Raw genomic sequence first — 26,586 nt, 5'->3', positions numbered from 1 at the left:
CTGGGTCAGACCAAAGGTCCATCCAGCCCAGCATCCTGTCTACCGACAGTGGCCAATGCCCGGTGCCCCAGAGGGAGTGAACCTAACAGGTAATGATCAAGTGATCTCTCTCCTGCCATCCATCTCCACCCTTTAACAAACAGAGGCTAGGGACAACTTTCCTTACCCATCCTGGCTAATAGCCATTAATGGACTTAACCTCCAGGAATTTATCCAGTTCTCTTTTAAATCCTGTTATAATCCTAGCCTTCACAATCTCCTCAGGCAAGGAGTTCCATAGGTTGACTGTGCGCTGAGTGAAGAAGAACTTCCTTTTATTTGTTTTAAACCTGCTACCCATTAATTTCATTTGGTGGCCCCTAGTTCTTATATTATGGGAACAAGTAAATAACTTTTCCTTATTCACTTTCTCCACACCACTCCTTTAGAAAAACAGGGGTGTTTAAAAGTGAGTATTAAACTAAGGCATTTTAAACTATGCAGAGAAGAGTGTTTACATCCAGACATTGACATCTGTGTGTGTAAACAAGCTCATTCTTTTGAAGTAGTCAGTAGGAGTTTGTACATTTATTGCCAGATACAAATATCAGCTACATACGAAAAACAGTTGTCAGGTATATTTTAGTTCTTGTGATTTATGCCTTTGTTAGAATGTCACCTACTTTCCAGTTGTTTCTATATTTTCCTACTGATATTAATTTGGGGTAAAATGTTTGAAAAGGCTTGTTTTGTAAATCTTGGGATATATTCTAGTTCCGGGGTTCTTAAATATTTTTTGCTGGGCCGCCCTTTGAAAATATTTCAGAATGTGATGATCCCCTTTCCTTTTTGGTACTGGACATAGCTCTCACGGCATCGGTGCGGATCCCTACAGAGCTAAGCAACTATACTATGCCACCCTTACTTCTGTGCTGCTGCTGGTGGTAGCTCTGCCTTCAGAGCTAGGTACCCAGCCACCCAGCTCTGAAGGCAGTGCCACGGCCAGCAGCAGTGCAGAGGTCAGGGTCACATGGTAGGGTATTGCCACCCTTACTTTTGCGCAGCCTTCAGAGCTGAGTGCCTGGCCAACAGCCACCGCTCTCCAGCTGCCCAGCTCTGAAAGCAAGGAAAAAGGTGATCTCACAATCCCCTTGCAATAGCCTTGTGACCTCCGTTTTGGGTTAGAACTCCAAGTTTGGGAAATGCTGTTCTGGTTCACTATTTTTCTTCTAATTCAGCTGTTGACAGTGTTCTGAAGAGGATGACCATTATTGGCGTAATCTTGTCTTTTCGGTCATTGGCACAGGAAGCACTTAGAGATGTAAGAAATAACTAAATTTATTCTGCATGATGTTAAGATGAATTAATATTGTATCTAAATGTCTCTGCATTCAGGTGTCTTGTGTTTTAAAAATAAAACTAAACTTAAAATAAGTTGCCTTGTGGGTAAAATGCGTATGTGCAGAAACATACTGAACCCAAGATTCCCAGTTCTGCAAGATGAAGTAGGCATTTTCAGAGAATTCATTGGGTACTGTTCAAAACCATTTTGCTGCTGATGTTAGAATCTGTACGATAGTTTTGACAGTGTCAGCATGTGTTTTTCAACTTTAATAATGTCTAAAAGCGCTTGTCCACTTGGTAAATGCTAGGCTCAATTTTGAATATATTATGCCTCCAACCCTCTCATAGATTAATAAACTATCTGATACGCATAAAATAACTCATGACAAAGTAAAGTAAATCCATAATAAGTTAGTGTCTAAGATTATTTTTATTGAAAGAATTTTCTAGTTGCATATTTGTTTGTCTCTTAGGTCTTATCCTACCACATTCCTTTCCTTGTAAGTTCAATTGAAGACTTTAAGGATCACATTCCAAGGGAGACTGACATGAAGGTAATGTTTTTGGTTGAGAGAGTCATTTTTATGGCTTACTAAAAATATTGGGCAAAATCATTAACACTTGATGTGAAAAATCCAGAAACAAAGAATATACTGTGAATTTAGGCTATTGTGTTTATGTAACCTCTTAGTGTTCCAAGTTTTTGATAAGGGTCACATATAAGACTTTATGGAAGTATATAACAAAGGGTTAAAAAGCGAAGTTTCATTAAGGATTTAAATTGGTTAAGCAGCAGAAAAAGGACCATTCCTGTTTTAGTAATGATTTGTTGATGCAACTTGTTGATGACACGAAGTTCTTTTGGCTAGTAAAAGGCGGAAACTTCTTTTGGTTTAAACACATTAGGGGATAGAAGCCAAAGGGCAAATGAATAAATACATAGTCTGAATTTAGAGTTGACAGGAAGCTGTGAAGTTGTCAACAGTTTGAAAATTGCTGCCACAAACTGGGGGAATGTCAAAGCAAGGAGGATGTTTGATCTATTTAAAAGGATAAAAAAGTACAAAGCCTATTGTGCTATCTGGCGAATGATATGGCATCATTTGGAGAACTACATTTAGCTTGGTTTCCTCACTTTAAAAATGTAGCTGTAATTGAAAAGCCCCAGAGAAGGGCTAAAAAATGGCTTGAACTTATGGGATTATGTGTACGAGAGAAGTGCAAAAATGAGGATTAGTTAGCCCTGAAAAGGGAAGAGTTAGACAGAAGGTTAATTGAAGTATGAGCTTTGGTAGGGGATAGTGAAAACTGATAAATCCCTGCTTTTTATGCTAATTTATTGGACAAGGGGATAAGTCCGGTACCATAGCTAGATGTAAAAAGGAGCTGGATAATATTGACCAAAGATACTTGTTTGTTTTTCTATAACAGGCATAATTAACTCTCATACTTCAAGGCATGAGCAGGGTCAGGGTACCTCAAATTTACCACATTGCACAATTGACTGCTCATTATAGGGGATATTCTCCCCTTAAGGACCTGATAGGGACTATTGTGAGAGGCCGCATACCAGACTTGAAGTACATATGGACTGCTCTGGTATAAGAGATGCTTGTCCTTTGAGTGATTGCACATGTCCATTCCACTGTAGGTGTGTGTGTGCTCCAGCACACAATTGTGAGAGTTTTTCCCTTAGCTGTACCCATTGGAGTGGCACGAAGCCTCTGCTGTCTCACGCACTGCACACAGGCATAAAAGGCAAAGCCACTCCACCCCTCCTCAGTCCTTCCTGTTCCCTGTGATGGTTTTTGGAGGTGCCATTCATGCCTGTGCAAGTCCTGACTTCAGCTCGTTGTAGATATTGTACTTAGAATTTGTTATAGAGTAAATTGTGTGGTTTAACTTATTTTAGTATTTATTTTAAAAGAAGAAAAATGATTGTTTGACACCAGCTCCCACCTGGGCACCAATGTCAGTGTTATGTCAGAGAACCAGAGTTACGCCTCGTTCTCTGAGCTTCAAGTCCTAACACTCTTGTGGTACACCAATGCCAGTTAGTATCCTGCACCCCGGCTGTTTTATGTGCTTGGGGAAGGCTCACATTAGTGACAGGTGCAGTATCTGTAAGGGGTTTAAGCCCTGATCCAAAAAGGATAGGGCAGCTAAACTTAAGTACTTTCCATCGGAACCTTCTTCTTCAATCTGGGTATCGAGCACTTCTGCATCAGTCAGCAGTGCTCCTCCAGCTTTGGCAGAATTGAGAGATGGATCAATTTCACCAATGCCAAGAAGAGGGTACCGCAAGTCATCTAAGCACTCTGTACTGGGCACCTCAAGATTGGAGGCGAAGAGATTCGAGCTCTACCAAGTACTCGGAGATACACTCAAAAAGAAGGCACTTCGCGGAGCAAGCCTCAAAATGGGAGTTTGTTGACTCCAAAGCCTAGTTCAGGCCCAGTGAGACTGACTCCCGGTATGCCAGGTTCATCATTGTCGCCTCAGACTCCGGTGCCATAAAATCAGAATGCTTTCCTGGTACCATTTACAGCTGAGGAGTTTGTGGCTGAGAGAGAGTTGTTGAATCTCTTGGTACTATCTTCCCTGGCACTTCAAGATTCTCTTGGCATCAGCACCAACGGTCACAGCTTCAGAGCCACACCATTGTGGGACCGTCAGATTCAACAATTAGGATACAGATTAAAAATGGTACCATCTAGGGAAAGCTGCAGATGATTTCGCATGTATCCTCTTCTCCAGAATCTGACTCTACCTCACTGGTACTGATAGGGGGCAGACCTGCATGGTCTGAAGAATCAGATTCTTCTTCGGATTCTGAAGTGCGTTTATGTGTGTCTCAGCCTGGACATGTCCAGTAACCTCTGTGTGTGCCTACCCACCCTGTTTTCAGCTTCAATTCCAGCAGGGTGCATACTTCAAGGAACCCTGGTCTGTGCACAGTTGGGGGCTAAAGCCATATCAGCAGCCTTTATGGAACTTGTGGGGATTCCCCCTCAATCAGGAGCATCCCCATCTCCTTCCCAACCTGCTTCCTCGGCTGGTTGACAAGAATATTGATGTTATAAGCAGTCCACGCTATGTACTGGCCCCAGCACCAGGCAGGGACAGGACCCTTCTCAGGAGCTACCCCAAGAAGAGTTGGAAAAGGAACAACCCCAAGAGCCATTGGTATCTTCTTCCTTATCCCCTGATGAGGCTGTTTTGGTGGAACCAATTTCCCCACCACTGGATGACCACAAAGTCCAGCAGGAGTTGTTGAGAATGATAGCTTTGGCTTTGGCCATCCATCCAGAGGAGGTCCAGTAAAAGTCCCTCGGGCTTGTGGACATTTTAACACCAGTGGTTCCATTAAGGATAGCTCTGCCTGTTAACAACAAGGCTGTTCTAGATCCCACTAAGATTCTTTGGGAGACCCCATTGTCCCTGCCACCTATTGCAAAAGGAGTGGAGAGAATGTACTGTGTACCCTCTTAAGGATTTAAACATTTTTACAGTCATCCCCCTTCCTGGCTTCTTGGTAGTATCTTCCCTGGCACTTGCAGCAAATGAAAGATGGGGCAGGGTCACCAGGCACTGTTCTCTCCCCCCCCGCCGCCCGCCCGCCAACCCCAGGAGGCTTCTAAGAAACTAGACTTGTTCAGAAGGAAACTTTACTCCACAGGAGGTTATGGCTTCGTACTGCGAACCATCAAGCTCTGTTGGGGCGCTACAATTTTACCCTGTGGGATACATTTGTGATGTTTTAAGGGCAAGCTCCCAGATTATATTAAACAATAATTTCAGGCTGTAGTGGAAGAGAGTTGTTTCTAGAACAGCTGTGCAGGCTGGACTCTGCGGCTCGCTACATAGCCTGACCATCACTATGTAACAGTCTTCATGGTTGCAGTTCTCTCCCCAGACTATTTCCGTAGGTTCAGTATCCTGTTCCCCCATGACTATCATGAATCTCGTCTTAGCAAAGTTGATGACTCCCCCGCCTTTGAGCCTTTAGTGACCTTCTCCCCCTTTGGTCTAGGAGGTGGCATTTTTGATGGCTGTTACGTTAGCCAGGAGATTGGGGGAACTGAGGGCATTAATATCAGATCCTCCATATACAGTTTTCCACACAAAGTTTACCTTCATCCTCACCCAAAGTTTCTTACTAAGGTGGCTTCCAGACTTCATATTAACCAAGAGATCATCTTACTAGCCTTTTTCTCCAAAACTTGCTCATAAAGGTGAGGAGAGGCTCCATGCTGTAGAGGTTAGAGGTCCATCTTTTTATCTGAACCAGACTAAACATTTTAGGTCTTCGACACAGCTGTTCATCACGTTTGTGGACAGAATGAAAGGCTGCCAAGTATCCTGAGTCAAAGGAGCTCATCTTGGATATCCAGTTGAATTTGGTTATGTTACCAGTTGACTAATGTGATGCTTCCAGATACTGTTGGGTCATTCAACTAGGTCCAAAGCAGCTTCTCCAGCCTTTCTGGCCCACGCCCCGTATTAGACATTTGCAAAGTGGCAACCTGGTCGTCATGTCATATGTTTGCCTCTCACTACTCAATCTCCCGCCAGTCTAAAGACGATGCCAGATTTGGACGACTGATTTTCCGATCCGTATTCCGATAGACTCCAAGCCCACCTCCAGTTTGGATTGCTTGTGAATCACCTACAGTGGCATGAACGTGCAATCACTTAAAGAATAAGAAACGCTTACTAACCTTTCCGTAACTTTTGTTCTTAGAGATGTGGTGCACATATCCATTCCATGACCTGCCCTCTGTCCCCTCTCTGTCAGTCTTTCCGGTGGGAAGGAACTGAGGAGGATCAGGGGCAGCTCCGCTCTATGCCTGTGCACAGTGTGAGGCAGCAGAGGGCACTCCTGCCGCCCCAACAAATACTGCTAAGGTTAAAACTTGGAAACTGTGCATTGGAGCTCACATACACCTTTGCAACACATCCTAAAGAACAACAGTTACAGAAAGGTTAGTAACTGTTTCTTCCATTTGACCCTTCAAAAAAGGGTATGTACAACATATGCCTTTCTTGAATGTAGCAAGGGGAAATCATAGAAATGGAGGACTGGAAAGAACTCTAGAGGTCAAGTCCCAGCCTCCTCTGCTGAGGCAGTACCTCATAAACCTAGACTGTCCTTGACAGGTGTTGGTCTGATCTGCTTTTAAAAACCTCCATTTATGGCAGAGGTGCCCAAATTGTGAGGTGTGCCCCCTAAAGGGGGTGCGGAAGACCATTTGCGGGGTTGGGAGGGGGCACTGCTGGGGCCTGGGCCAGCCCCCATGGAGGGCGGGGAGGGAGCACCACCCAGCTTCGTTCCTGGCCCTGCCCCGGATGCCAGCCCTGCCCCCAGTTGTGGCCCAAGCCTCGGCCTTACCCCTTAGCCTTACCCTTGTCCATGTCCCCCCTTCAACCCTGGAGCTGTGTCCCTGGTCCCACCCTGGCTGGGTGGGGGTGCGGACAGAGGTATGGGATGGGGGCGCGATCCTGAAAAGTTTGGGGACCACTGAGTTATGGGGATTCCATAGTCTGCCTTGGAAGCCTATTCCAGAGCTTAACTATCCTTTATAATTAGCAAGTTTTTCCTACTATGTAACATAAATCTCCCTTGCTGCAGATTAAGCCCATTTCTTTTTGTCCTACCTTCAGTGGACATGAAGAACAATTGATTGCCATTCTCTTTATAACAACTCTTAACATACTTGAAGACTCTTATCAGATTTCCCGTCAGTCGTCTTTTCTCAATATTAAACATGTCCAGTTGTAACCTTTCCTCATAGGTCAGTTTTTCTAAACCTGCTCTCCTCCAGGTTCTGTCAAGTTTGTCCACATCTTTCCTAAAGCGTGGCACCCAGAATTGGATGCAGTACTTCAGCTGAGGCCTCACCAGTGCCAAGTAGAGCAGGACAGTTGCCTCCTGTGTCTTACATATGCCCTAGAATATTAGCCTTTTTTTTTAACTGTCTCATACTGTTGACTCATTCAATTTGTGATAACCCCCAGATCCTTTTCAGCAGTTACCACTAACCAGTTACTTCACATTGTGTGGTTGTGCACTTGATTTTTCCTTAAGTGAAGTATTTTGCACTTACTTTTATTGACTTTCATCTTGCTAATTTAAGACCAGTTATCCAGTTTGTCAAAATTGTTTTGAATTCTAATTCTGCCCTCCAAAAGCTTGCAACTCCTCCCAGCTTGGGGTCATCTGCCCATTTTAGAAACATACCCTCCATGCCATTACCCAAGTCATTAATGAAAATGTCATTGAATAATGCTGGACCCAGGGCCAACACCTGTGGAACTCCACTAGACGTGCCATCCCGGTTTGAAAGCGGATCATTGATAACTACTCTGAGTTTGGTCTTTCCACCAGTTGTGCACCCACCTTATAGCGATTTCATCTAGACTGCATTTCGCTAGTTTACTTAGGGAGTATTGTGTGGGACTGTATCAAAAGCCTCACTAAAAATCAAATGTTATCAGCCCCCTGCCGTCCAATCCGGTAGGCCATTTCCTTCCAAAGAAGGAAATTAGGTTGGTTTGGCATGATTTGTTTTTGAGAAATTAAAGTTGGCTATTCCTTATTAACCCTATTATCCTCTAGGTGCTTATAAATGATGTACTCTGTTAACTGAATGTTCAGCTGTAGACATTTCATCATTAGAAGAATAAACTCTGTGTGGTTTTCTCATAGATGTCATTCCTATATGAATATGAGAAAGGGAAAGTATGATTTATAGGAGTTCCCTGTAGTAGGAAACTTCACTGCAGAACCCTGTGTCTGTTAGCTGAAGAAGCACAAAGTATTGTTTATCTAACCAAACTAGGATCAATTAAGGGTAAAGATAAACACTTGTGGTCAGTGAGAAGAAGCTTTACAGCTTAAGTGTGTTTAAGATTTAAGGAGCACTATAAAAGGTGGCCACTTTATAGGGTAACTTTGCCAAATCTGTGTACTTTATTAATACACCTGCTTGTAATGAAAAGTATTTGTGCCACTTTATCGCCTTCCTTCAAACTGTACAAGTCCAGTAAACCATAAGTAAATCCTGTGATGTCAAACCTTACAGCACCAGATGTTTTTTTTTAAAAAAATGGCTTACAACAGAAATGTCAAAAGGTATGTATACCAATAAACAACAACAAAAAGGAAGGCAAGGAAAAAATAACATGGTTTTATGGCAAGGTTCAAAAGGTTATTCAAACCAGAGGTAGGTCTCAGAAAATGGAGATCCAGCCCTCCTCGTGAAGCCAATAAAAGGAGCATAAACTACTTATGGCAAGTAATATGTAAGGTTAAAAATGAGGAAGGCTAGAAGATAATTAGAAGAGCAAATATTGAATGACATAAAAACAGTATGAAATGCATTAAACAGATATTAAAAGCAGGAAGCTCCTGAGAAAAATGTTTGGCCTCCTCAACCACCAGCATAGATGGGCAATTAAAAAGATAAGGGACATTGCAATGAAGCTAAATGATTTCTTTGTATCAACCTTCACAACAGAGCATGTTAGGAAGATGCTTTCTCGTTTTAGGAAATAAAGATGAGGTACTTCCAGACGTTGAAATATCAAAAGAGGTGGTGCTGGAACAGGTAGATAAATGAGAGGGGAACAAACTAATAAGAGCAGGATTGTTTACTTGCAGAAGTTCTGAAAGTACCTGAAAATGAAGTGGCTGAGCTTCTAAGAAAAATATGCAATCTCTCCTGGGAGACTGGATACTTTCACACTGGATCAGACCAGAAGCCCATCTGGTCCAGTGGCCTCTATAACTAATACCAGATGCTTCAGAGCAGGATGCCAGGAACTCTGTAGTGGGCATTTATGGAGTAGCCAGCCCAAAGGGGGAGTTTCTTCCCACATTGGCTATTGTTTGGCTTAAGCCAGAAGAATGAAAATGTCTTTCTGAGGAAAAAATACTTTTAAAAAAAAATAAAAGTTTAACTGTGAATAGTCTCATTCAGCATATAAAAATCTAATCCTTTTTTAATCTTGTTAGGTTCTTAGCCTCCATGATTAAAAATTAGCTATTGTACAAGAGGTCTGAAGGGTAATAAATATATTTTTAAAGGGGTATTAAAGAATGAGAGAGAGAGAATGAACAGGAAAAAAGACAAATGTTTCAGAGTATGATGTAAGAGAGTATGGAACCTGGGTGTTTACCTTTCAATCTGTCCCACAGGGGGTCTTCAACAAAAACAAAATTGTGAATCACTCATTTAAATATAAAATATATAGGATGTACAGCATTCTAAGACTAAGATTTTTCAAAAGTAACTATTGAATTTTGGGTTCCTAACTTGAGACACCTTATGTGGACCTAATTTTTCAGAAAGTTCTGAATACCCATCCTCTGAAAATGAGGACCCTTATAAGATGTCTTAGGTTGGGCACCCAAAATCCCTTGTCACTTTGAAAATGTTCACCCAATTTAACATTATTATAGGACCATTAACTTTTTCCTCACTCTTGTGCATTTAATTGGTAACACTGCATCAACATATGGTCTTAATTGGCTGTGTTTTTGTTAAAATACTTTTAAAACATTGTTTGACACGTCTGATCTGATTGCTTACATCTTTGTTAGCTTTACTTTCTGCATCTTTCCTTTCAGTTAGAAGAGCTAACTGGATGCTAAGATGTTTGTACTGGAGGCAGTTGAGGAAAGTTACAAAAACCTTGTTTGCCTTGACAGCAAGCAATGATAACCTCCTAGCACACCAAGTGCTGAACCAGCTGTTCATTGTAGGTTAGACATAATACAAATCCAAAGGTTCTTTATCATATTTCAGAGACTGAAATCCCTAGTGTTCTCAAACTCTGCAGTTTAAACATTTCAGTACAGCTGTGTTCAGAAATGAGATTTTTAGAGAACATTTGGTGTTTTTCACCTTGTAATAATTACTGTTCTGTGTCTCAGGTGGCAATGAATGTATATGAGCTGTCATCTGCTGCTGGATTGCCATGTGAGATTGATCCTGCCTTGGTTGTAGCACTCTCTTCCCAAAAATCAGGTAACAAGTCATATAATCTTTAAAAAGTATATTTAGCAATGCACTCTGACTCTTTTTGATGTTAAAAAAAAAATAAAAAAATCCAGAAACGCCTGCAGATATTCGCAGTAGTAAGCAAAGAGCTGTTGGTGGATTACTGGCTCTTCTGTATTGCCTCAGATGAGCCACGTATATTGCCAGGTGAATTTTCATTTGGAACTTAAGCATTTGCTATGCATGCTGCATAAAATGCACTGATATGTAGACTGGAGTTTTGTGAGCCAGCTGCATTGGGGAAACTGCTCTAGAAATGGATAATAGGTGAAAGGTGGGTGAATGTAATGCCTTTGGGAAAAACTGGATTCATTTAAGGAGAGGAAGATATTGGGTTGTGTGTTGAGGATAACAGAAGGCAAATAGTCTATTTTCTGATGCACAGTAACTATTAAATCCTTTCTTCTCTACTATGAATGTTTAAAAATGTCAGATTTTAAGAAGCAGTTAACAAACCAATATTATGAAATATATGAAGGTTGTGTTTTATGCAAAACATTAACATGAAGGCAGACAAAGGAAAGCATTTTAAATTATGCCTGTGAAAGCATCCAAAACAAGTTGCCATGGAATCTGAAATTGTTACATTTGTTTTAAAGGGCCATTGCAAATCCTTCCAATTTTCCCATTTTTTTTAACTCACAATAAATATCCTTTTAGAGGCATAAAAATAAATGAAATTCTTAAAGCTGTTCGGCAGATATTCATTTTGTTCCCTATGTTTCTTATTAAACACTTCGATTATTCCCTTCAAAAGAAAAAGTAGATGACCGTGGTAACACAAATCTATGAATACATCTTATTTGCTTTGTTTATGCTATTGGCTGGATGTCTATAGAGCATGGACCATTAGAGATCATACCGAAAGTTACTTTTTTCCATTTTCTTAGTAGGGGTAGCTTTGAGGTGGGCAAAAATACATTTAAGTTCCTGAAGACATTTATCACTATTATTTGAATATTAAATCACATATTGGGTTCAGACTACCTGAATGGCTTTTTAAAATGTCATTAGTAAATATTATTTAAAGTTTGTGTGATTCTGATCTCTCTTCCCTTGGTAGTTCTAGTACAACCTACTCCAGTAACTATGAAGGAGTTAAATTGTGTGAACAGGACATAGCATTTTATTTTAGCTCATTCCTTTTGGTGTTGGGGTCTTGTATTTTAATTCCCATCTGTTTCTGCAGTTGGATGGAGTGACTTACTATCATCAGGTTTCAGAGTAGCAGCCGTGTTAGTCTGTATTCGCAAAAAGAAAAGGAGGACTTGTGGCACCTTAGAGACTAACAATGCATCGAGTGCATCCGATGAAGTGAGCTGTAGCTTATGCTCAAATAAATTGGTTAGTCTCTGAGGTGCCACAGGTCCTCCTTTTTCTTTTTACTATCATCAGTTAGTCAATACATGCTGGCCTTTAATAGTATGCTAGATACTGCAATTCACTACTTGACTTTTTTAACTTTATAGTCTCATTAAAGGTGGTGGCAATAATATTTCAGAAAATGTGACATGAATTACGACAGACCAAAAAGGCAACTTTCTGTTCCGTTGTCATGGGATAAATCTCAGAGTAGCTTTTAAATTGAAGAATTTTCTTCTTATTTTCAGAAAATATTAGTCCAGAAGAAGAATATAAAATTGCCTGCCTTCTCATGGTCTTTGTGGCAGTGTCCTTGCCAACTTTGGCCAGTAACGTGATGTCTCAATATAGCCCTGCCATTGAAGGTATTATTTATTTGGTGGTGGTAAATTTTTGGTCTGAATATGTTCTTGTTGAAATACCTTGATTGTTAATCTTTTAAGTGTTTTTTTCTCAAATGCTTGCTCTTTGGAATAGCAAAATGTATTTATTTTATTATCATATGCTTTATGGTGGATGGCTCTAACAGTCAGGTTGAACTGAATCTAAATCACAACAGAAACATGATTAGAAATTTTTAAAACCATTTACCTTAATCTTGTTTTGAAACATGATGTATTAAAAATGAATATAATCCACTTGAAATTTTGAAGACTAGATGCAGTTCTAAAATATGGACTTTAGGAGTTAATGTTTAACTCGCACACAAAGCAGATGACCTAAAACATATTTTCCATTTTGATTAGTCTAAGCATTTATATTGATTAGCATATGTGTTGTTTTAGTAACTGTTAATTTATTACTGCTACATTGGATTTGTGCCTATTCATATGACTTAATGGTTTAATATCTCAGCTACTAAAAAAAATTTTTTTTTTTTAAATCTAGAAGGAATAAATTGTAAGTAGAATCATCTTCTAAGGAATTTTTGCTACTTTCCTTTCTTATTAAAAGATAAAGATCTTTGCCTCAAGGAAATTCTTTGTTTGTAATCCACAAAAAAACATGTTTAACTCTTTCAAACAAAACTAAGTTTAATAGAAAAGATTGTCAAAACTGCTCCAACACACACACAAATCACTTTTCAATAGGAATATGTGGAGTCTGTGTCCATTCACTTGACCCACTAAGTTTTCTTTCTTTGTCTTTACCAGAATCTGCTCTATATCCTGCACAGGACAAAGCTTAATTAACATAGGACATCTAGCTTGTCAATCATTTCCTTCCCCAGCTTTCCCAGAATTATTAGAAGCAGCAGGGGAAAGCCCAAAATTTCTAAAGCTTTGAATTTCAAATTAAAGAAAATATATTATGTAATAATTTAGATGCACAAGATCCCATGTTTCAGATCTTTGTGGGCATAGCTGGTCACTTGTGCAGTACAACGATTAAGTGTGCAGACTAAGATTGCAATTGCCATGTATTACTGTGTGTACACACATTTTTGTAGAAATTTATATTTCAAGCTTCTGTTTAATTCAACAATGTTAACTTCCTTGATAGGGACATATTTTCTTTCATCGTCCAGGTGTATAGGTATGTACACTGTAACTTTTAGATAGTAAGCGTAGAGTAATAGTCTGAGCTCTGCACATAAATCTGTCTTTCCTGGGATTATCTGTAATGAACAGAAATTAAGTGTAGCCTAATGACAAACTTAAATGTGAACATTTTATTTAGATGAATAGGGGGAACAATTCATAGCCTGAAGCAGTAGCTCTGAGGGTTATCTGCAGATTTGGAAAGACAAAAGTGCGTTGCTTTCCATTTTGGGAGGCTTTTTTCAAAACCACTAAGGGCTAGAAACTTTCCCCAGATTAAATGTTCAGAGCACAGGCAGGAGAGAGGACCAGAAAATGTCCTAAAAGAGAAGAGTCAGATAAAGAACCAGAGAAGGGAACTGAGTCATGGTGACAGGCCTGTCTGTCTTAGCTGCAGTCTCTGTAAGTGGAGTGGCTTGTATGTAGTTTTGATCACTTCTCTTCAAGATGAACAGGACTTGTGTACATTTTGATAAATAAATTGCACTAGAAAATACCCTCTGTCACCAATTTTTCTTCCAGTGGCAGTCTGACTCCTCCATTTCGTAGCTCTGACAAGGAGTCCGGCAAAGCTGCTGGCCCGAAGAGGAACCCTTTAAAGCGGGGAAAGCTAGAAGTGCATGAACTTTCCCAGACCCTTTAAGTGATCCTACCCAGCGCACAAAAAAAGTCTATATCAGGACTTGCCACTGACTGTACAAGATCAGAAGGATAAATGCATCAAATTTGCTATTGGCTCAGGTGGATGCCTCAGTCTCGAGGCTGAACAAAAAAGAGGGAGATTTGTCCCCCTGACAAAAATAACCTTTACCTGGTGGACAAGCAGTCCTTGAAGAGAGGGACTCTGCCTCCATGGCCTGCCTTGGATATACAGAGCTTCCTTTTCTTGGGTGACTACATCTGAGTTAGTCAAAGCTAAAAGCAGGACACAACGCTTTTTAGATGGCTTTTGTCCCTTCTTTTATCACTTTTTTCCCCTTCTGTGTTCTACAATCCGGAAGTGAAGCATCTGGCTTTGGACGTAAGCTATATATTCAATCTCATTCGTGCTGTGCTCCTTTTAGTGTCATTAAACTCTGGCAAGATCCTGGATTATGGCCATCTAAAAAGTTGAACTAGCTTCAGTTCCCAAGCCAAGGAAAAGAGAGGGAAAATGTTATCTCGAAAATACAGACTTCAAGATATTCTAGCCATATCTGAGTGTCTGCCATTTGTTAATCCAAGACCAAGGGCTCCTTCTATGTCTCCTGGCAGAGAGCCAGACCCAAAGTAACCTTCATATTTGCTCCTGCTAACAGAAGACTGAGATCTTGACAGTTAGCCAAATCTCAAGCTAATTGCCAGAGATTAGTTTTTCCTTAAAACTTGGACCAGTCACCCGCTGACAGATGAGCAGAGATCATTCATGCCAGTGTCACAGTCAGATTCTCCTTCCCTGTCTACCACACTGCCTCTTCACTTATTTCACTCAAGTCAGAGAAGAGGCAATCTCTCTTGGGTATGACATGCAAACTGTTCACTCCAAAAGCTGTTACTAGTGTTCACCCATCAGAGAATTACTGACAAAGTTTTAGAGGACAGTCTGTTTTACACTCTATCCTGAACCGGTCTCCTCTCCAGATGTGTGTAAAATCCAGATTTAGAATGGAGGTCCTTCCCCTGCTTTATTCAAGAGATCTCTTTTGCCCCACAACCACCACATGGAAAATGAATAAATCCTGTGCTCATTGAACCTGAAAGACACCTGTGTGTACATGTCCATATACCCAGCTAATTACAAAATCTTTCATTTTTACAGAAGTGAAAGTATTTTTCCAAAACATGGCTGTTCCCTTCATTCCAAGAGTCTCTGGGATCTTTCCCAATCATAGCCCTTAGGAGGGAGGGGATTTGAATTTTTGATTATGTATATGATCTCCTGTTCAATCCATATAATATTTTAAACACCTGAAATCATCTCACCTTGTGATTTTTAATGACCCTTGCAATGGCTGCATAAGATGGGCCTCTGTTGTGATAAACCTCTGTTATTTTTAGTATGTTACATGCGGCTTACCTGCAATATGGGAGTAAAATATAATAGTGTATTTCATTGTATTAATTCTAAACATGTTTCCTTTGTAAGCTTTTTACTGAATGTGGCCCGGAGGTCCAAAAAACTCACCACAATTGCTAGCACATTTCAAGTTAGTTCACTGCAAAACCTTGACCCTGTTGCAGTTACGAATTATGTTCCTGTCAGCTAAAACATTCAAAGAATCATTTGGTTTTGAGAAGTGTTGCTAAAGTAATAACATGTCTGTGTTTTTGTTTAGGGCACTGCAACAACATACATTGCCTGGCAAAAGCTATCAACCAGATTGCTGCAGCCTTATTTACCATCCACAAGGGAAGCATTGAAGACCGTCTTAAAGAATTTTTGGCTGTATGTACAATTTGATAACCAGGGTTGACTGCTACAAAAATCAGCCTAAAAAACCAAAGCAAAACCCTAAACCTCTGTTGCAACTCAGACGTAGCTTTTAGATGTACAGTGGTCACCATTAAAATCCTCAACATTTTGCCTTTGCAAACCGATATGACTGTGGTATTCCCCATGCATAGTATAGAGTGCTACAGTAATCTTCGTTGCCATTACATTTATAAAGATTTTAATAGAAATGACTTCAATTGATCTGCAATATCCGTTTGTCTCTTAAGTAACAGTATATATGTACTTTGTCTAGTATTGGTAGTTATTTTTCCTTTGGTCTTAAGCTAAAGAGAAGAAGGCTAAATTATCCACAGTAGTGTTTTCACAGTTTCCATTTTCATTTGGAGAAAATCAGATATGGGGACACAATCAGTTGGTTAATCATTAGAGCTGGGTGACATTTTTTGGGTGAATCGTTTACTCACCAAAAAATACCATTTTGGTGGATCTGAAACCATTTGCTAATTCAACTCAATAGTTCTGGCTGGAAAAAGTTTTTTCAGAGTCAGCAGAGTGAGTGTGTGCGTGCGCCCTGCCCCCCTTTATTAACTTTAGTCAAGTGCATAGGGCACTGGGATGCAGGAGACCCAGGTTTGAATCTCCACTCTGGAGCAGCGGCTTTAAATGAGATTTCCCGCCTCCCAGGTGAGCATCCTAACCACCAGGCTATAGGCTAATGATCTTTTTGCCTGATTCAGAGGAGGGATTTGAATCTACATCTCTTACCTCCCAGGTGAGTGCCTTAATAACTAGACTATAGACTCATCATCATCACTCTCTTTGGCCAGTGACTATTTAAAAATTTGTACAAAGTGGAGCAGTTTCAACAGGAGAGATTGAGAGCAACCTGCTCTAGAATAGCCTATAGCTTGAGGGAAAGACCTGATTTCAAGTCCCTGCTCTAGAGTGGGGATTCAAACCTGGGAGTTCCACATCCTGGGCAAAGCCTGTAACCTCTGGGCCAAAGGTTATAAAGGTACTCAGACGTATATGGGTGTATGTTTGCTGACCCTGAAATGGACTTTTCCAATTTGCTGACTTTTTAGAACTAAACCTAGTTATCTTCCTGACTTTTTCAGTTTGCTGGCCAAACCAAAAAATCAGTTATTTGCCCAGCTTTGTTAGTCCGTAAGGATTTCTTGAAGATCTATCCTTTTTCTTAAACTTTGTGTCAAGAGTGGTTAGTTGTACTTTATTCTTAAGAAGTTAATCTCTGATTTAGTGGTCTGCAGATACTTTCAAAATTCAGATTGAAAATGTAATTTTAAGGAACTAACTATTTTACTCTCATTTATATTTAAACTTGTTATAAATTGTCTTAATTTTGATACACAGAATGCAAATGAATAGTACAAAGACTTAGATGTGTATAGATTAAATGTGTGATATTACAAGAGGTGGTTAAACATCGGTCAGTTGATATGCTGTTACATGAAAGTTAAACTTGAGCCTGAAACGCATGTAGCATTTTTGTAGTGTGTGTGTATATATACTGTAATTACGTGTGTGTGTGTGTCTATTAAAAATAGAGTAGAGATCTTCTAGATTGTAATGCAAGATCGGAAACAGTTAAGTATAGTGTATGTGAAATCAATGTTTATATCCTTATGAAGCTCCAAGAGATTTTCCACAAGATATATTGTACTTTTAGTTTATTATATGTTAGTCTGTCATAACAAGTAACCTTAGCTGACTTGGTGTATCTCTTGGATTGTACTTTTGACATTGAAGTTCTGTTTGTGCAGTAACCATTAGGTGGAGTATAGGGCTCTAGACAGCCAAGAAAACTTGTGTAAGAGAATTAGTGGTGCCTTCAGTGTGAATTGGAGATCCAGGTCATATCTGTGATATGTAATGTTTTGGCTTAGTATATCTAGATTAATCCGGAATGACCTGACTCGCCATCATGCTCAAAAATCTGTCTCCAACACTTATCTGCTTTAGGATCAGATCTTTGTAACTTGTCAAATACATAAATCTGTGGTTTATGGTTTTGGGTTTTAGCATATTTCATTGTGTTTTTAAAATAGAAATTCAACTTAAAAATTGGCTCTCAGTACTTCAGAGGTACATACGGTTAAAATAACAGACGGCCAAGTAGATAGTCTGGTCTAAATTTTCAAAAATAGCCAGTGATTTTGAGTGCCTTTGTTTTTGGGTGGCCAACTTTAAGAAATGTGGACAGAAATGACAACCTTACTTGGGCATATTAAACATATTTTTGTGTGAATGTGGGGAGGCGGGAATCTGTCTTTATCTTTAACAGTTAGAGAGGTATAGTAGGCAGTTTTTGCAAAATTCTCACTTCTGGTAATGCATTGTTACTTTATGGAAGGAAAAAAAGCATCTTAACCCATTGACCTCATGAGCTGATATTGTCTGCCACAGCTGCTTTTAGCAAAACATGAAAAGAAAAATGGTCATGTCAAATTGTATGTGCTTGACAAGCAAAGGAAAACAGTGCAGTTTCATGTGATATAAAAACATTTTTGCTGCAAGAACTTCATTTTTGATCATGTGATCTAGATGGTACATGTGTTTTCTTTGACTGCTCAGACTGTAATTAAAGTAGTGTAGTCACTGACCTTACTTTATTCAACTTGGTGTCTTTCAATTTCTTATCTTTAAAGAATTTTTTTTTTCACAATTAGCTTGAGAAGGCCTGGAGCTCAAGAAAATATACTGTGGGAAATAATTATCTTCTGATAAAGGAATGTACTAGATAACCTAATTGCTCCTGCCCATTGAAATTAAATATGTCATAATGTAGAATATGAATGTTCTAAAAGATTTTTTGAAATGTGAATACTATCCCTTAGATTAAAAATAAACTTTTTTTTTTTCTTTTGGCAAATTATTAAACTCTTTTTTTGTAAGGGACAGTGATTCAGTCTTCAGGAATATTTTAAAGTGAAAATTTCCAAATCAGAAATTTAGATTTGTGAACAGATATAAGGCATGGGACTGCTGTTTCATTGGCATGTACTAATCTTGAAAATTCTGCTTCTGGAAGTTGAACAAATTTATTTCTTATTTGTGTATTCTGCAGTTCATGACAATAAAGTTAACAGTTCATTTCTGATCAAAATATTTTGTTGAAGTCTGTGGCCCTGATCCTGCAAAGACTTAAGTGGGGGCTTTGATTTTTGCTGTATCTGGGCCTTTATCGCAGAAACACGTAGTTTGGTTTGCCTACACTTTAACCCGCCATTGTCATAAAATAATAATGTATGCATTTCTTTAATTATATGTAGTATTAGAATTTGAGCATTTGATACTTTTTTTTCTATCTCCACCACATCAGGACCAGGATATGGAATGATAAATTTAAAAAAAATTATTTGTATTGATCATGCAAGAAGAGTAAGTAAACGTGCATACATATTGGAAGGAAAAAATTGGTCAGTGACAAAACTGCTGACTTCATGAAGGCCAGGATTTCACCTGGAAATTCTGTGCAATAGTGTTGTTTTTTCTCCCCTCAAATACGCATGTCAAGCACTGGTAATCAGATTTGATTTCTACAAAAAAGGCACATGCCTAGCAGAGCAAAACACAATATGCAGAAAGCATGCTTGTAATGTAGTCATGGTACTTCCTTTCCATTATGTATTCTGTTGTACTAATAACTACACTGGTTAGGGAGATTAGTTAAAAGAAACTTAACAAAAGTAGCAAAAATTGATCAACTTAAAGTAGAGCACAAAAATGATATGATATATTTTAAAATGTTTATCGTTTTTCAATAATTTTTTTGTAGCTTGCATCATCTAGTCTACTGAAAATTGGTCAGGAGACAGACAAAACTACTACAAGGAACAGAGAATCTGTTTATTTACTGCTAGACATGGTAAGTTCTCATGCTCGTTGTTATTCCTAACAACAAAGGCCTTTTTGACAGACACCCTTGCTGTTGTAACTCATCAACCAATAGAAATACTTTTTGACATCATGACAATAGAATGACATGAAGAACTGAAGTCCTTTTGATTTTTTTTCTCCCGTCCCTCTGCACAATTCTTTTACTATTGAGTATTATCTTTCTCTGTGTTGTCTACAAATGCCAGAAAAAGTTATAGCAGTATTCAAGTAACTTTCACAATTGATTAGGGGATACAGCTCTATATTGATGTCACATTAAATTAGTGCAAATTAAACGGTGAGGATAACCCATGAGACAGTCTGCTCTGAGCATTTATTTTAGTGTCACAAGCCTGTTTGAAATATTTGCAACTAGCTTTAAAAAGCTTTGTATGTTTGCTTAAACGTTGTACTTGAAAGGACTTTGTGGGATGAACACGCTGCAGTATTTCCCTTTTCAGCCGAAGAAATATAAATGCTGTTGTGGTGCAGGCTGGTATTAATCGAATGATGTAGATGATTCTCATCATTGAACATTAGAGAATCTTGATACATTTTTGGTGTTTTTCAGATTGTGCAGGAGTCTCCGTTCCTGACCATGGATCTTTTGGAGTCTTGTTTCCCTTATGTCTTGCTGAGAAACGCATACCATGCTGTCTACAAACAAAGTGTCACAGCCTCTACATAAATATCGACTGACTGAAGACTTAGCACGCATCTATGTTGCCTCAGTTTTACCTGTAAACTGTGGAGCTATTTTACTTTATGGCCTGACCAACAGTTTTGTGGATTATAAACTTTCTTCCATAAGGTTGTATTTCTGATCCGTGGTTTCTTAATATGGTTGTACTACAATATGAGCTTGGTTGATTTTAGGTTGCACATTCATGGAAAATACTCCTTTTTTTATTTTTAGAGTATCGGTTATCTTTAAAAGAAAAACACTACTTCTGCTATATGTTTTTGATATTTGATCATGCAAAACCATAATTGCTTGTTTATTTCCAAGAAGAAAAATGTATTTAGTGATTATTTTAGATAGTGTTCTAGTTTTCCTCTGTGTGTAAATTATTTCATATAGGGAAAGTTATAATCTGTACCTATTGTTCTTATTGAAAACAAGAATTGGATGTGCATTTCTGTGAAGTAATTACAACATTTCTACTTTCCTTTATTTTGAAACATTCACTAATCTAAGTACTAGGACACTAAATAACATTAAAAATGTTCTAGGACTGCTTATCCTTAGACAGCAGTCCTCTCCCGATCTTCTTAAACAGCAGCAAAGTGATGTTGTTTGTATAAAGCAAAGTGGGGAAAATTTTTAGACTAACTTCCATGGTGCCCTGTTGGCATTAACACTACCATTGTACCCTGCTGTATAATAAACGTTCTTACACATTTATCAGGTGTTGATAAAAAAATGTTAGCCCTTAACCACTTTTTATATGTTTTAAATTTTTGAAATTCCAGTGTACCTTCCATAACATACAATAAACACTAGACTGTATTACATGTTGGTGAATTATTTTTAATGTAAAATTACAATTAAAATCTTAATTTATCCTAGCACAACAAGTTTTAACACGGATCTTGTGCATTGCTTTGCCATTCTCAATTGATTAAATATCATCCCTTCACTTGGAAGGATTAAGACTTTTTAATATTCAGCTTTGTGTAGAGCTCTACAGTAGAGTAGATAACCTATAAAAACTTCAGAGGAAGGAATTTTTAAAAACACCTGAAACCTCAGTTGAATGCCACTGACCTTCAACTTTTCGTTTTACAAGGTACAACAAGAAAAGTGTATCTCTGGTGCATACCAACACCAGTTGCACCTAGAGAGGGAAAGAATGCCCTTCTAAAGAGTAAAAATTAAAATAATTGTAGAATCTGAGAGAATGCTGCTAAAACCATGACATCAAACATTACTGAACAAGACAGATATATAATAGATCTGTTTTTGTCAGTCATGCAAATTGGCATGCAGGATAGAGTTGGCTCATTTAGTCTGAAAGCTGACCAGATGGTTTGCTCTTTGATCAGCACCATAAAGATTATGGTTCTCAACAGCTCTGACTCTGGACATTGTATAGGGCCCCTGTTCTTGGACACAACTTATGTACACACTGGTAACTTTTTCTGTGATCAAAGAGCTGTTGTGTGCTCATCAGTTACAATGGTTTCTTCTGTCCAAAGGAAAACAAGCCAATGGGATGAAATAGAAATAATGAGGAGGTCGCTCATTACATCCATATTGATTACTTATTCAATCTATTTTTAAAAGTAGGGAAATAAAAATGTTGCTTTTTATATTGCTTATATAGTATCATAATGTTAGATAAGTTAATTGGTTTATGAAGAAGTTAGATGGGAGATCTGATGCAACTTATTCGTTAAATACCCTAGTTTTAAGACATCAAAATTCTGTGTTCTAATATTAATTTAAATAGCTCTTGGTTGAAGTACAGTATGTTTGTGGTAAAAGGGCTCCCATCTTTCAATTGACAACAGGTCCTGCATGTCTCAAGCTTTGCTGTCAAAATCTGCTAAGGAAGTAGCCTAGCTGTGTATGGGGCGGTGGGGGAGGGGAATTTTGCATGTTTAATGGTTGCTTTGATAATTAGTCAATTCTCTACTGGTCTGTTGGCAACTTATCTGTGTTGATGGTATTTTAAATCCTAACATTCACTAGTCCTGACTACTGCACATGTCCCTTCTCCAGTGTAACCAGAGGTAGCTGAATTTTACTGCCAAGAAGTCATACCTGGTTTGCCCACACCCTTTCTAGCGGCTCTCCTACACACCTGCCAGCTGCAAATGCTCAGACATAAAATTACTGAAAATTTTAATTTTTTTTGGGCAGGTAACAAGCTTGCATTCTGTGCTAGACTTGCCAACATCTGGCCCTCGGGGCAGTATTCTGGTGTTTACAGCTTGTCTGTGACTCTTGATGGAGCACTCTCTATGAGCACACCTCCCTCACCACACTGCCTCAGTACCTCACAAACCCAGCAAGGCAGCATTATAAGTCCAAGACTGGAAGGCTCGCCACATGTAAGACCACTCTCCCAAGCACTGCTGAGAACAAGTAAACACTGAAAGCATGCTCCCCTGCCCACTGAACTTCACAATGTGAAGGAAAGGGGACTCGGGCATGAAGGAACATCATCCCATCACCGCACCCTGAATACTTCAACAGAATACAAGGAATGTGCTGAACAGACATCAAGTGGGACAGAGTACCACAAAGGAACAAAGCAAAAACCTCTTCCTACCAAAGAAAATATGTTCAAAAGACCTTCCCATATTATTAGTTAGACCAACATTAGGGAGGATGATTCTGAAAATAAGGAAGGAAACTTAATCAATTGTCATCATTACATCACAATGGCCCAACCACCAAAGAAATTCTAGATAGCAATGGCAATAAAAAGGCCATTATTTCCATCACTCAGACATGAACATAGCCAAAGATGACTCCTGCTTCAAGAAATAGAAATGGTTCAACTTGAGTTTGGAAATTGAAAGGAAAGTGTTGGCTGAAAGAGATGATTTAAGCAGTGGCAGTAAATGTGATTTTATCCAAATGCCCTTCATCTGAAAAAATATTTTTGCCACAAGTTAGGCCTTTGATGTAAGGAAAGAGGCTTCAATTGCAGGAGACCAAGTATTCAACATTACTAGAATTACTCTAGGATGGTCTAGCGCTCTAGTCCTTGAGCCAACCAGATGTGTCTCCTACCACAAATACTCTCTGCAAGAACTGCATAAATTCTAATCAATTATTCCCCCCGGCCAGATTTCTAAAAACAGAATAGGCACATCGAAGGTTGATAAATGAGTTCTGGTGCTTCAAGCTGTTACAATCACATTTGAGTCCATGAATGCAACTTCTTTGTTTCAAAGCATGTGTGACAATCGTGTGTGCAACATAAGCTGTCTGTACACAAACTGTCGTGGATGGCTCCAAACTCAACAGCCTTTTATAAACAAGGTAAATTGCTCTTTCAATGCAGACAACCTTCTTTGACAAATTGTGGCACAAAGTCAGCAATGTTAATACAGCTGAATTGCACAGCGGCTATGAGGTTTTCTGTTCATGTTTTTACTCAGTGCAAAGGGACTAAACCTCCAAAGTATTCTCTGGCAAGGGGGATTAAATGCTGCATCAGACACTCTTGCATGGCCTGTAACCAGACTGTTCCAGAAGGCACACTCAAGAACCGCAGGTGCATCCTGGGTGAAAACATTGCTGGCTATGTCTAAGGAGAGAGGTTTGTAAAGCCCCAACAATATTTCTTTGCTATAATTCATGTCTGTTACACTTAATAAATGATCTGCCATGGTGATTCCTTTGGCAGGCTTTTTAAAGCAGTAAGACTGTTTTGTTCTAATTACCCTTGTTCTTCATCCCTCCCTATGGGTCTTTACATGCTTGTTGTTTCTGAATAGGCAGGACTAAGGGAGCAGTTATGATTTTGAATAGAAAATATATTCCCTAGTCACTCCTCTATAAAATCTATTGTCACTCTTCTATCCCAACCACCTGGCTTTTGCTTACTGAACCACGTCTAAGGAAGAGGAGGATGGTGTGACTCATACAGGTACATGAATCATGGCCAGTGCTGAAACTGTTTTAGCCTAGTCTCTATGGCCTAGTATACTGCACTTGAGCCCAGGAGACTTGGATTCCATTTCCTGCTCTGCCACTGGTTTGCTGGGTGACCTTGGGTGAGTCACTTTCTTTCCAGAGCCTCAGCTTCCCCAATTGTAAAAGGGGAATCATTTTATTCCCTCTGAGATCTATGGCTGAAAAGTGCTCCAGAAGTTAGGTATTACACAAGTTCTTATACTGCCCTCAACCTCATAGTATCTAAGTGCTTTCCAGTAATTTTTAAGCAATTTTAGGAGCATCTGCCTCATGTGGTTAGTTCATTCTTTCTTCTCCCCAAGGGAGAGAATTGTGCGTGCAATGTAGTGTTTTGCTTTGGTGGGGTATTTTATATATGTACATGTACATCTTGCTACGTGTTTGTTAGAGAAGGCAGTTCAGAGTACCACAGGCTAGCTTTAGCCTTGTGTTAGTCTACATCTACTCTACACACCACTTTTGGCAGCATGTAGGGTATGTGTAGCTGCATGCCACACTGAAAAGCAGGCCTCATCCATGCTTCAGTGTGTAGCTACATGTATCAGTGAAAGGCACTGGCAGGAGGCGAGGCAGTGGGGAAAGGCTTCACAGCAATTCCCTGCTGTTGGAGCCTTTCACTGTGGCAAGGAAAGGCTAAGACTTTCCCCCTGCCAGGATTGTTACCTGCAGTGGGGAATGGCTCCAGCGATGGAGAGCTGCTGGAGTCTTTTCCTCACTGGGGAAAGGCTCTAGCTTCAGGGAGCCTTTCCACACTGCCAGGGCTGGAACCATCCCCTGATGCTAGTCTTTTCCTGCAGAGCGGAAAGGGTCACCACACTGCTAAAAATAGTGCAGACTTGAAGGCATGGCTTGGGCAAGTAGAGAACCTTGTAGGATATGTTCTCAGGTACTGAGACCTTGAACTTGAGCCAGTAATCCATGGGAAGCCAGTGTAGAGAGCAGAGAACAGGGTAGTCTGTTTAGCTCTGCTGGGGTATAGCAATGTTACTTTAAAATATAAATTTACTTTACTTCTGTTGAAGAAATTAACATATAATGTGTTTACAAAACCATGGAAAAGCGAGAAGAGGAAAGACAGGAATATCTGTATTTCAAAGGCGTGCCTGCCATCTTGCAGTGTGTACTGTAAATACACCTTATGCTAGCTTGACATGAGAATTAAGAGAAACATAAGAAAACTTTTGTGTGAGGAGTAGTGTGTGTTTGAAAGGTGAGATCATGGAAGGCTCAGTGGTGGAAGAGAGGAGTAGCTAGGAGGGATCCAGATGTCCACAAGGTTTGGACCCATCTCATTATGGTGCTCCCTAGGTAGGCACCACTTTGGTGTGAAGACATCTTACAGCACTTTTTGGAGAATTAGTCTAGATTGCTGCCTCTTGACTTAGCAATCGCATCTGCAGTCCTAATGGAGAATATTTATGGTTTTCATGCCATAGTGGGAAAGAGGTTTTTTTCCAGTGTTTTTAGGTTTATATATGAGAAAAGAGCTGAGAACACACATTTCTGAAGTATAATGGTTGGGAGCTGTGCTTGTCAAGACCAAGTAGGCAACTCTGTGGGATGTTAATATGGATCTAGTTATGGTCATCACCCAGAAACATGAAGATAGCTTATCCTGTTTGGAACACAATTCCATTTCTCTCCTTCAAATGCAAGTTGCTGTCAGCCATGTTTAGTGATACCCTCCACACAACCATCTGCCCTTATTAATCAGGATTAATTAAAGGGATTTGGCATCACGTCAAATGTGTTTAACTTAATTCATCGTTTCCACAAATTCATCCTCCCAGAGTTCTTAAGTACGAGACACTCCGACTGTTCCTCTCTGGTTGGCATGAACCAACCCCCCGATTATCAGTTCACTTTGCAGGGGACAGACCACAGTTTGCACACCAGAGACCTGCTTGGGAAAAGTATAGGCAAAACGTTTATTTAATAGAAAAGCCAGAGATTCAAAGATGAAACAGGGAAAGCAAATGTATAAGTTACATAGTAAATACACATAAAGATGCAATTTCAGGTGTTACGTTTCTATAATAGATAACTTGTATTAGAAAAGGAATTTTATTGCCTTAAAACAGTTTCTCAGTGCACCCCCTCACTATTGGAGGGATCCAGGATTCACAGACAGCCTCTTGCCTCAAGACTGTCCGTCAAGTACTGGATTAAAAACCTTCATCTCAAGCCTGTTTTTAAAAGACTTTTTTTCCCTCCCCTCCCCCCCCCCCCGGTCTCATTGTGATGGATGTTTATTAAAAGTGGGGGAAATTCCCTCTTGACTAGATAGGTAGGATGTCTCAATGTCTT

The 26,586-nt window shown here is 39.5% G+C and overlaps 1 protein-coding gene and 1 long non-coding RNA gene across 5 annotated transcripts in view; both read left to right on the top strand.

The window, feature by feature from the left end:
- NCKAP1 (NCK associated protein 1) overlaps positions 1-21,135 on the top strand; it is a 112,587-nt gene extending 91,452 nt beyond the window's left edge. For all 4 annotated transcript variants that reach the window (XM_037913195.2, XM_037913194.2, XM_037913193.2 and 1 more), the window contains 7 exons: positions 1,218-1,300; positions 1,797-1,877; positions 10,262-10,355; positions 11,999-12,115; positions 15,607-15,716; positions 19,525-19,614; positions 20,197-21,135. In XM_037913195.2, the coding sequence (XP_037769123.1) occupies positions 1,218-1,300; positions 1,797-1,877; positions 10,262-10,355; positions 11,999-12,115; positions 15,607-15,716; positions 19,525-19,614; positions 20,197-20,313 (692 nt within the window). In that variant the 3' untranslated portion in view covers positions 20,314-21,135. The remainder of the gene's footprint in view (positions 1-1,217; positions 1,301-1,796; positions 1,878-10,261; positions 10,356-11,998; positions 12,116-15,606; positions 15,717-19,524; positions 19,615-20,196) is intronic.
- LOC122462285 lies at positions 15,723-19,313 on the top strand. The gene is made up of 2 exons (XR_006284756.1): positions 15,723-16,409; positions 16,498-19,313. It is a non-coding gene; the product is annotated as an uncharacterized LOC122462285 (long non-coding RNA).
- Positions 21,136-26,586: the final 5,451 nt, after the last annotated feature.

The sequence above is a fragment of the Chelonia mydas genome, chromosome 11, assembly GCF_015237465.2.
Source record: "Chelonia mydas isolate rCheMyd1 chromosome 11, rCheMyd1.pri.v2, whole genome shotgun sequence".
Classification (NCBI taxonomy): Eukaryota; Metazoa; Chordata; order Testudines; family Cheloniidae; genus Chelonia; species Chelonia mydas.
The sequence above is the reverse complement of the archived record's forward strand: the minus strand, read 5'-3'. Positions and strand labels throughout refer to the sequence as shown.